An 11,308-nucleotide genomic window follows, 5' to 3' on the forward strand; every position below is an offset into this window, starting at 1 on the left:
CATGTATACAATTTTATTTAAAAAATCTAAGGAATAATAAAATTCAGTTCACAGAATGGGGGGATGTAATTGAGCTTCTTCCTGCGTCACAGATTGAAAGCATTTCATGATAACGGGTATATCACGTTAGGTGACCTGAATGTTAGCATTTGTTTATATATAAACAGTCACGGTGAACGTATTATGGGCTCGCCATAGCCCGTGCTATATGGACACTTCGATCTGAGTAGCTAAATCTAAAATAAACAACAACGGTGAACGTAAGGGGGAGAATTCAGGTACAATGAACATACAGAGATTACAAGTACATTGTTACTTGCTGTGATTGGTTTGTTACCTGCTGTGTTTGCTTTGTTAACTGCTGTGTTTTGTTTGTAATCGGCTGTGTTTGGTTCGTTAACTGCTGTGTTTTGTTTGTAATCGGCTGTGTTTGGTTCGTTAACTGCTGTGTTTTGTTTGTAATCGGCTGTGTTTGGTTCGTTAACTGCTGTGTTTTGTTTGTTATCGGCTGTTTGCTTTGTTAACTGCTGTGTTTTGTTTGTTATCGGCTGTGTTTGGTTTGTTAACTGCTGTGTTTTGTTTTGTTATCGGCTGTGTTTGGTACGTTAACTGCTGTGTTTTGTTTGTTATCGGCTGTGTTTACTTTGTTAACTGCTGTGTTTTGTTTGTTATCGGCTGTGTTTGTTTTGTTAACTGCTGTGTTTTGTTTGTTATCGGCTGTGTTTACTTTGTTAACTGCTGTGTTTTGTTTGTTATCGGCTGTGTTTGTTTTGTTAACTGCTGTGTTTTGTTTGTTATCGGCTGTGTTTGGTTCGTTAACTGCTATGTTTTGTTTGTTATCAGCTGTGTTTGGTTTGTTAACTGCTGTGTTTTGTTTGTTATCGGCTGTGTTTGGTACGTTAACTGCTGTGTTTTGTTTGTTATCGGCTGTGTTTACTTTGTTAACTGCTGTGTTTTGTTTGTTATCGGCTGTGTTTGTTTTGTCAACTGCTGTGTTTTGTTTGTTATCGGCTGTGTTTGGTTCGTTAACTGCTATGTTTTGTTTGTTATCAGCTGTGTTTGGTTTGTTAACTGCTGTGTTTTGTTTGTTATCGGCTGTGTTTGGTACGTTAACTGCTGTGTTTTGTTTGTTATCGGCTGTGTTTACTTTGTTAACTGCTGTGTTTTGTTTGTTATCGGCTGTGTTTGTTTTGTTAACTGCTGTGTTTTGTTTGTTATCGGCTGTGTTTGGTTCGTTAACTGCTATGTTTTGTTTGTTATCAGCTGTGTTTGGTTTGTTAACTGCTGTGTTTTGTTTGTTATCGGCTGTGTTTGGTACGTTAACTGCTGTGTTTTGTTTGTTATCGGCTGTGTTTACTTTGTTAACTGCTGTGTTTTGTTTGTTATCGGCTGTGTTTGTTTTGTTAACTGCTGTGTTTTGTTTGTTATCGGCTGTGTTTGGTTCGTTAACTGCTATGTTTTGTTTGTTATCAGCTGTGTTTGGTTTGTTAACTGCTGTGTTTTGTTTGTTATCGGCTGTGTTTGGTACGTTAACTGCTGTGTTTTGTTTGTTATCGGCTGTGTTTACTTTGTTAACTGCTGTGTTTTGTTTGTTATCGGCTGTGTTTGTTTTGTTAACTGCTGTGTTTTGTTTGTTATCGGCTGTGTTTGGTTCGTTAACTGCTGTGTTTTGTTTTGTTATCGGCTGTGTTTGCTTTGTGGTCTGATATCTTAGTTTGTTACAGCTGTATTCTATTCTGTTATCAGCTGCGTTAAATCTATCATCATCTCCGTTTAGTCTAATTACCTACTGGCTGCGTGTGTGTATATATATTTTACCCAACGGGTGTTTTCCGTAACTACCTGTTGTTAGTTACCAGCTGCGCGACGTTAATTTCCAGCTGCGTTAAATTGGCCAAATGCCACGATTAATTATTTTTTTGTGCTGTTCACTCTACACGTCATCATCACTGCCTGCATTAACATTCATATTCTTTTCTCGCTAATTACCCACATTGACTGTATTCTTCCGGCCCCTGAACGAACTCGACAAAACTAGGGAGGAAAAAATGGCAAGGTTTATGGATTAAAAACTGGTTCACTCAGATCAAAAATGCGGATTGGGAATGTATAACGACAGTAAAACTGATCATTATCAATTAGAAAAAAAATGTGGTGCTTTGCGGCCAACTTCTAATGCGATTTTGAGCAATTAATAAGAGAAGCTCACCCGGTGTTGTATTTTTACCTTTTATCTCTGAAATATTCCAAACACTGATGGTATTTTCCGCATAGGAACACTTTTATCATAGTTACTGTTGTGTTTATATATATATATATATATATATATATATATATATATATATATATATATATATATATATATATATATATATATATATTTATATATATATATTGTTGAATATGACCGAAAGGGTGTTCGCACGAATTTTTTCAATATTTCTTATGTCTTTCTTCACTGTCGAGGGAAGTTGAAAAATTAACTGTTCAAAGTTCGTTCTCACACACAGAGATCACAATAACGTGATGCATCAAATGAACAAATCCACACGGGCCGTGACGAGGATTCGAACCTGCGTCCGGGAGCATCCCAGACACTGCCTTAATCGACTGAGCTACGACAGGGTTAAAAGGGTTGAAACCGAAGTTCTACTGAACTTACTGGATCCCGTAGCCTCTCCGAGGCACAAACCAGGATTTTACACAACCCCCCCTGCACCCGAGCTATGTCAATAGGCCGTTCTCCCTCTTCGCCCTTACATCATCACACTTTGTTCATTTGATGCATCACGTTAGTGTGATCTCTGTGTGTGATGATGTAAGGGCGAAGAGGGAGAACGGCCTATTGACATAGCTCGGGTGCAGGGGGGGGGGGGTGGTTGTGTAAAATCCTGGTTTGTGCCTCGGAGAGGCTACGGGATCCAGTAAGTTCAGTAGACCTTCGGTTTCAACCCTTTTAACCCTGTCGTAGCTCAGTCGATTAAGGCAGTGTCTGGGATGCTCCCGGACGCAGGTTCGAATCCTCGTCACGGCCCTTGTGGATTTGTTCATTCGTTCTCACACTTTACTATAATCTGACGCCTAGGGATGCGTTTCGCAAGGTACACCTTACATTTTCAAAGACAATTTTACCGTAATTGATTGATGAAGGTTAAGCCACCTATTCATGCCCCCTGTGGCAGGGGCATGAATAGCCCATAAGTGGTAGATTTTTTTAGTAAATGTATACTGGGTGCTGAGGTCGCATTTAATCGTCGGGCTGCTGTCGTGGGGGAGGATACTGCTTGACAGTATTTATGAGGGTGTCCAGCTGCTGGATACAAAAATCTTGGTAGTCGTGAGACTATTTATCCAAGGTTCGACAGCGCTCGGTGGTCAACTTGGGTATAGATATTTCATCAAATCACCTTACTTGGTGGGGCCACGTGAACAACACAAATGCCAACGAGCTTGAATGGTCCCCAAGCCAATATGCAACTGAAAACTCCCCACCCCAGAAGGATTTGACATTGTATAGACGTATGGTCTAGTGGTTAAGGTACCAGATACATCAAGGTGCATAATGCTCCAGGCTGTCTAGGTTCAAATCCTTCTGGGGTGTGGAGTTTTCAATTACATATTGGCTTGGGGACCTTTCAAGCTCGTTCGCATTTGTGTTCCTCACGTGTACCCCAAAGAATGAGGTGATTTGATAAAATATTATGCCCAAGATTACTATCGGAGTGCCGGCGGTAGGATGGGGAATTAGCCTCGGCTACCATCCTCTTTTGTCCAGTCGTGATGGTCGAGTGGTTAAGGGATCCTGTACATCAGTTGCAGAGTGCTTCTGACAGTATGGGTTCGAGTCATTTCTGGGGTGTGAGTTTTCAGTTATATATATATATATATATATATATATATATATATATATATATATATATATATATATATATGTCGTACCTAATAGCCAGAACGCACTTCTCAGCCTACTATTCAAGGCCCGATTTGCCTAATAAGCCAAGTTTTCATGAATTAATGTTTTTTCGTCTACCTAACCTACCTAACCTAACCTAACCTAGCTTTTTTTGGCTACCTAACCTAACCTTACCTATAAATATAGGTTAGGTTAGGTTAGGTAGGGTTGGTTAGGTTCGGTCATATATCTACGTTAATTTTAACTCCAATAAAAAAAATTGACCTCATACATAGAGAAAAGGGTTGCTTTATCATTTCACAAGAAAAAAATTATAGTAAATATATTAATTCAGGAAAACTTGGCTTATTAGGCAAATCGGGCCTTGAATAGTAGGCTGAGAAGTGAGTTCTGGCTACTAGATACGACATATATATATATATATATATATATATATATATATATATATATATATATATATATATATATATATATATATATATATATATATATATGTCGTACCTAATAGCCAGAATGCACTTCTCAGCCTACTATGCAAGGCCCGATTTGCCTAATAAGCCAAGTTTTCCTGAATTAATATATTTTCTCTAATTTTTTTCTTATGAAATGATAAAGCTACCCATTTCATTATGTATGAGGTAAAAAAAATTTTATTGGAGTTAAAATTAACGTAGATATATGACCGAACCTAACCAACCCTACCTAACCTAACCTAACCTATCTTTATAGGTTAGGTTAGGTTAGGTAGCCGAAAATGTTAGGTTAGGTTAGGTTAGGTAGGTTAGGTAGTCGAAAAACAATTAATTCATGAAAACTTGGCTTATTAGGCAAATCGGGCCCTGCATAGTAGGCTGAGAAGTGCGTTCTGGCTACTAGGTACGACATATATATATATATATATATATATATATATATATATATATATATATATATATATATATATATATATATATACATACTGGCGTGTAAACTGTTAAAAAAGAAAGGCACTGAAGGTCAACACAGGTCCAGCGTCTCTCCTTTAAACCTTGTTGGGTACAAAGGCGATTAACACACCCTCATGTGCTCCTTGCAAGCTGCTTCTAGTCCTCTGACGTAACAGCGCCTCTTTAGCAACATGTTCTTTATCATGTTAGTTCGTTTTCCATGCTCTATTTATCCACTTATTGCTCATCTCCTTTAACCTTTTCCTTTTGCCCTATATTGACTCACCCGGTCTCACTACCTGGTTAAGGTGTCTGAGGTGAGCACAAACGGTGTGACTCTCGTCTCAGATGTACATGTTGGGGTGACTTCTTTGTGCCTTGTTATTGTCCTTTATTCACTACATTCAAAAATTTTATTAGAAAAAAAAGTAATAAGCCTAACACTGGGGTCAATTAATTATACAAAAAAGCACTAACCCCCCATCCCCCCTCTCTCTCTCTCTCTCTCTCTCTCTCTCTCTCTCTCTCTCTCTCTCTCTCTCTCTCTCTCTCTTAATCTATCTTTAAGGGAATCCCGTAAAAGCCATAACATTATGATGTTCATATATATTTATTGAATGAATATTACAAGTCTGGATTAGCCTTACCTTTTCAAAAACAACTTTCCATACTTTTTTAATATTTTAAGGTAAATTATCATGGGGATGTTGACAAATTAGAAGCAAGCTCTGGTGGAGGTTTAGGAAGATTTAATAAAATAGATATTGGTGTTGTATATATCAGATACGGAAGCATAATATGTAACTGCTTCCTATGTAATTTTATGTATATGACTAAACTAATTTGCAATGTTGTTATAGATATGAATGTTGACTGTCTCTATCTTTCTGTGTATTTAATTTTCTCTCTCTATTATGCATATTTAGGCACTGGTTAGGTTAGATGTTTCAACCCGTCCTCAGACCAAGTCCATTCCATCCAGCGGTCGACCCCACAGACGCATTCATAAATTTTAACATGATGTTCATTCAAAACAGTAATTTTCTCACATATAAATTAATATTATAATATATTAGCATATTGTGAATATATAGGCATAGGTTAGGTTAGGTGTTTAGGTTCTGTTGGCGATTATTTGTATTTGTAGTACGTGGGTGAAGCATTTACATCGTTGTGGTTCGAACAAAATTCGTCAGTGAAGCACTTGTTCCGGAAGTATTTGAACGAAATCAGTTGTGAGTCGTGTGTAAACCGTTTTTCATTCATAAACACCTGGGGGTTTGGCGGGTGCATGGAATCACTTTTGGGTCTTTATTTGGAGGACGGGCTGTACCCTAACCGACTCGGCCATGATGATACAAAAGCAGCCCGTCCTCCAAACAAAGCCCCAAAAGTCATTCCATGCACTCACCAAACCAACCCGTTCTCACACTTCATTTCACACTGTTCTCATTTCCGTGTTGCTATATCCGTTGTTCACCAATACCTGAGTTACTCTTTCAAAATCTCTACTCATGTTGCTCCATTCGGAGCAGTGGGTAAGCGCTCGACGAATATAAGCATTGAGAACACTGGCTTTGTATCTTTGGGGGCACTCACTTCTACCGTTCAGGCATAATCCTATGTTGGTAGGCTTAGTATATACGTTGGTGCTTAAAGATATTCCTGTTTTTGTTATTAGTACATCCAAGAATGGCAGACTGTTATTTTCACTATTTTCATGTGTAAATCGGAGTACTGACTCTCTCTCTAGATGGCTTTTTAGATCAATTAGTTCATCTGAGTCTTTTACTATGACGAATATGTCATCTTCATAACGGAAGTATACAACTGGTTTTTACCTCCTACTGAACACTCTATCTTCGATGGTTCAACTGTAAAAATTTGCGAATAGCATTCTTAAGGGGAAGCCCATTGCTACTCCGTCTATTTGTAGATACATGTCCCCTTGTGGACTGTTGAAAGGAGCTTCCTTTGTACATGCCTCAAGAAGGCTCCTAAAGTGTGGCTCGGGTATGTCTAATTTGGAGGTGCTCTCGTCTCTGTGTACTCTGTCCAGTATCATTTCCATGATGGTGTCGACTGGGACGCTGGTAAATAGGGATTCGACGTTCAGCATCTGTAGCATTCGTTTATTTATTGTACCCGTTTATCTATAGTTCTTGATTAATTATAGTAGTTTCCTAACGTGTGACTGGAGTACTCATCTGATTATAGTATTCATCTGATTATAGTACCCATCTGATTATAACTCTGGTGTATCTATAGTGCTCATATATAATTGGTACACTTTAACTATATTACTCATTTAACTATAGTGCTCGTTTAACTGCAATATTCGTTTAATTCTATAACTCGTTTACCTATAGTATTCATTTACCTGTAGTATTCGCTTAGCTCTAGTAGTCGTTTATCTATAATACTCATTAAACTGTAGTACTCGCTTCACTATAACAACTCTATACTCATTTATCTATATTGTTCATTTACCTGTAATACTCTATTAACTATATTAACTCTATTTATATTGCTCATTTACTTGTAGTATTCGTTTAACTCTAGTGATCATTTATCTAGAGTTCACCGTGAACTATAGTATCCCTTAATCATTACATTTCTTTATCTATAAATATTCCTTTAGCTAACGTAATTATCTAAATGTTAAGCGTTAGCATTTATACACATTCGAATTACGAGTTCTGGGAGCCTGCTGATTGGTCCGAACGCACAAAAAGAAAAATATTGTCTTTTAATATGCTTGATAATATTCAGGAAAGTGAGGTGGTGACGGAGATGTGGGGTGGATGACGGGGGGTTATAATGCCCAGTTCAATAGACCGTCGTGTGTGTGTTGCTCTGAATAGCTCGTCAAGGGGGCCAGATAAATGATGAATTTGCTATAAACCGCTTATACCCGGGGCGATATTGGGCTCATCCTTAAACACATACATTAAGTGAAAGGAAAAATTGGCTAATGCCAAATTTGTAATGGGAATTGAATTAGATGATGGTAAATATGTTTTATGTATATGCTATACGTAAGAAAGTTACCTTGTTTTTTTTTTAAGATTAACTGATGACATACAGTGATAGTGTAGTTGTCTTGTTTTAAGACGTAATTAATGCATCCTATTTTACAACCTCCTAATGATGAAATTTGACATATTTCTTAATCGACTCAAATTTCAGTTCATTCTATTCAAATGAATGTACTTATAGTAACAGTGTGGTCTAAAGTACAAATATGTCGCTATGGGAGCCGGTCGGCCGAGCGGACAGCACGCTGGACATGTGATCCTGTGGTCCTGGGTTCGATCCCAGGCGCCGGCGAGAAACAATGGGCAGAGTTTCTTTCACCCTATGCCCCTGTTACCTAACAGTAAAATAGGTACCTGGGTGTTAGTCAGCTGTCACAGGCTGCTTCCTGGGGGTGGAGGCCTGGTCTAGGACCGGGCCGCGGGGGACACTAAAAAGCCCCGAAATCATTTCAAGATAACCTCAAGATGGACCAACAGAATGTTGGCCCATTTTGTAGTACTGAATTTGGACAAATCTGGAAAAGTTTCTGTATTTATTTTGCTAATAAAACCTAACCTAACCATCCTATATAGTACATATATGTCCTATACTAGGCCTATGAATATTTAAGTGTGGTCTTAGCTTTATTTTTTCAGAATATTAAAATAGAACTAAAAGTGGCTTACTGGAGCTCCCTAACAGTATTTAGGTACCATTATGACGGTAAATTAGTTGCAAAATTTTAATCATTTAAACAAATTGTAGTTCTGTTAACTCATTAACATTTTTATATAAAATATATTTTCTGATTTTAATAACCTAAAAATATTATGTAAATACTAGATTTTTAATTCTTTTTATTCAGTTTTTTTTAATATAGCTTTTATTCAATTATATATATATATATTATTAGTTGAAAATTTTATGTATATGTAAAGGTTAAAGGTGTGTATATATATATATATATATATATATATATATATATATATATATATATATATATATATATATATATATATATATATATATATATATATATATATATATATATATATATATATATATATATATATATATATATATATATATATATATATATATATATATATATATATATATATATATATATATATATATATATTATTAAATATGACCGAAAAAGTAAGATTAATAATTCTAACACGAATTTTCTCTATCTTTCTTATGTTTCTTTTCACTGTTGATGGTAATTCAAAGATCAATTCTCCAAAATTCATTTTTATTTCTAGTCTGACGCGACACTTGAGCGCATTTCGTAAAACTTATTACATTTTCAAAGACTTTAGTTTACAAACACACAACTGAAACTGAATAGAGCTTTACACATCTTCGAGGTTTATATCTACATTTGGGTGAGGTGGATGAGGTGAAAAACGAACTTTCAACAATGGGTATTCAATGGGTATTAAATTCCAACACAAGACAGAACACGAAACAATGGGTATTGAATGGGTATTAAATTCAAACACAAGACAGAACACGAAACAATGGGTATTGAATGGAAGTAATTGTAGAAAGCCTATTGGTCCATATTTCTTGATGCTTCTATATTGGAGCGGAGTCTTGAAGTGGGTTGAATATAGTTGTGCATTAATTGGTTGTTGATTGCTGGTGTTGACTTTTTGATGTGTAGTGCCTCGCAGATGTCAAGCCGCCTGCTATCGCTGTATCTATCGATGATTTCTGTGTTGTTTGCTAAGATTTCTCTGGTGATGGTTTGGTTGTGGGAAGAGATTATATGTTCCTTAATGGAGCCCTGTTGCTTATGCATCGTTAAACGCTTGGAAAGAGATGTTGTTGTCTTGCCTATATACTGAGTTTTTTTAGGCTTACAGTCCCCAAGAGGGCATTTGAAGGCATAGACGACGTTGGTCTCTTTTAAAGCGTTCTGCTTTGTGTCTGGAGAGTTTCTCATGAGTAGGCTGGCCGTTTTTTTGGTTTTATAGTAAATCGTCAGTTGTATCTTCTGATTTTTGTCTGTAGGGATAACGTTTCTATTAACAATATCTTTCAGGACCCTTTCCTCCGTTTCATGAGCTGTGGAAAAGAAGTTCCTGTAAAATAGTCTAATAGGGGGTATAGGTGTTGTGTTAGTTGTCTCTTCAGAGGTTGCATGGCGTTTCACTTTCCTTCTTATGATGTCTTCAACGAAACCATTGGAGAAGCCGTTGTTGACTAGGACCTGCCTTACCCTACAGAGTTCTTCGTCGACTTGCTTCCATCCTGAGCTGTGGCTGAGAGCACGGTCGACATAAGCGTTAACAACACTCCTCTTGTACCTGTCTGGGCAGTCACTGTTGGCATTTAGGCACATTCCTATGTTTGTTTCCTTAGTGTAGACTGCAGTGTGGAAACCTCCGCTCCTTTCCATGACTGTTACATCTAGAAAGGGCCGCTTCCCATCCTTCTCCATCTCGTAAGTGAAACGCAACACAGAATTCTGCTCAAATGCCTCCTTCAGCTCCTGCAGATGCCTGACATCAGGTACCTGTGTAAAAATGTCGTCAACATACCTGCAGTATATGGCCAGTTTCAAGTTCATCAATGTATATATATATATTTATATATATATATATATATATATATATATATATATATATATATATATGTATATATATATATATATATATATATATATATATATATATATATATATATATATATATATATATATATTAGTATATTTTGGTAGCAGTCTTTCCTGTAGACATATATTATTAAATATGACCGAAAAAGTAAGATTAATAATTCTAACACGAATTTTCTCAATCTTTCGTACATTTCTTTTCTCTGTTGGAGGTAAATCAAAAATCAATTCTCCAAAATTCATTTTTATTTCTAGTCTGACGCGACACGAGCGCGTTTCGTAAAACTTATTACATTTTCAAAGACTTTTAGTTTACAAATACACAACTGAATAGAACTGATTGATTGATAAAGATTAAGCCACCCAAAAGGTGGCACGGGCATGAATAGCCCGTAAGTGGTGGCCCTTTTGAGCCATTACCAGTATCAATAGATGATACTGGAGATCTGTGGAGGTGCGACTGCACCCTGCGTGACGGGAGATGCCTCCCCGGAATAGAACTGATTGATTGATTGATGAAGATTAAGCCACCCAAGAGGTGGCACAGGCATGAATAGCCCGTAAGTGGTGGCCCTTTCGAGCCATTACCAGTATCAAAAGATGATACTGGAGATCTGTGGAGGCGCAACTGCACCCTGCGTGACGGGAGATGTCTCCCGGACCAAGTGGTGACCAAATGGTGGGAATAGAACGGATTGATTGATGAAGATTAAGCCACCCAAGAGGTGGCACGGGTATGAATAGCCCGTAAGTGGTGGCCCTTTCGAGCCATTACCAGTATCAAAAGATGATACTAGAGATCTGTGGAGGCGCAACTGCACCCTG

The 11,308-nt window shown here is 37.2% G+C and overlaps 1 protein-coding gene across 1 annotated transcript; it reads right to left on the minus strand.

Annotated features, from left to right (window-relative positions):
* Positions 1 to 562: 562 nt before the first annotated feature.
* On the minus strand, positions 563 to 6,967 carry LOC138367550 (uncharacterized protein DDB_G0287625-like). The gene is made up of 2 exons (XM_069329246.1): positions 6,820 to 6,967; positions 563 to 1,746 (listed from the first exon to the last, which is right to left on the minus strand). Exons 1-2 carry the CDS (start codon positions 6,965 to 6,967, stop codon positions 563 to 565), a joined length of 1,332 nt encoding a protein of 443 aa, XP_069185347.1.
* Between the last annotated feature and the right edge of the window lie 4,341 nt (positions 6,968 to 11,308).

Source organism: Procambarus clarkii, chromosome 22 (genome assembly GCF_040958095.1).
Source record: "Procambarus clarkii isolate CNS0578487 chromosome 22, FALCON_Pclarkii_2.0, whole genome shotgun sequence".
NCBI lineage: Eukaryota > Metazoa > Arthropoda > Malacostraca > Decapoda > Cambaridae > Procambarus > Procambarus clarkii.

Coding starts and splice junctions, on each gene's coding strand:
- LOC138367550 (XM_069329246.1), bottom strand. CDS start 6,967: ATGCTACAGATGCTGAACGTCGAATCCCTATTTACCAGCGTCCCAGTC. Junction 1,747..6,819: donor TAGGAGCCTTCTTGAGGCAT/GTACAAAGGAAG, acceptor GATTTAACGCAG/CTGATAACAGAATAGAATAC.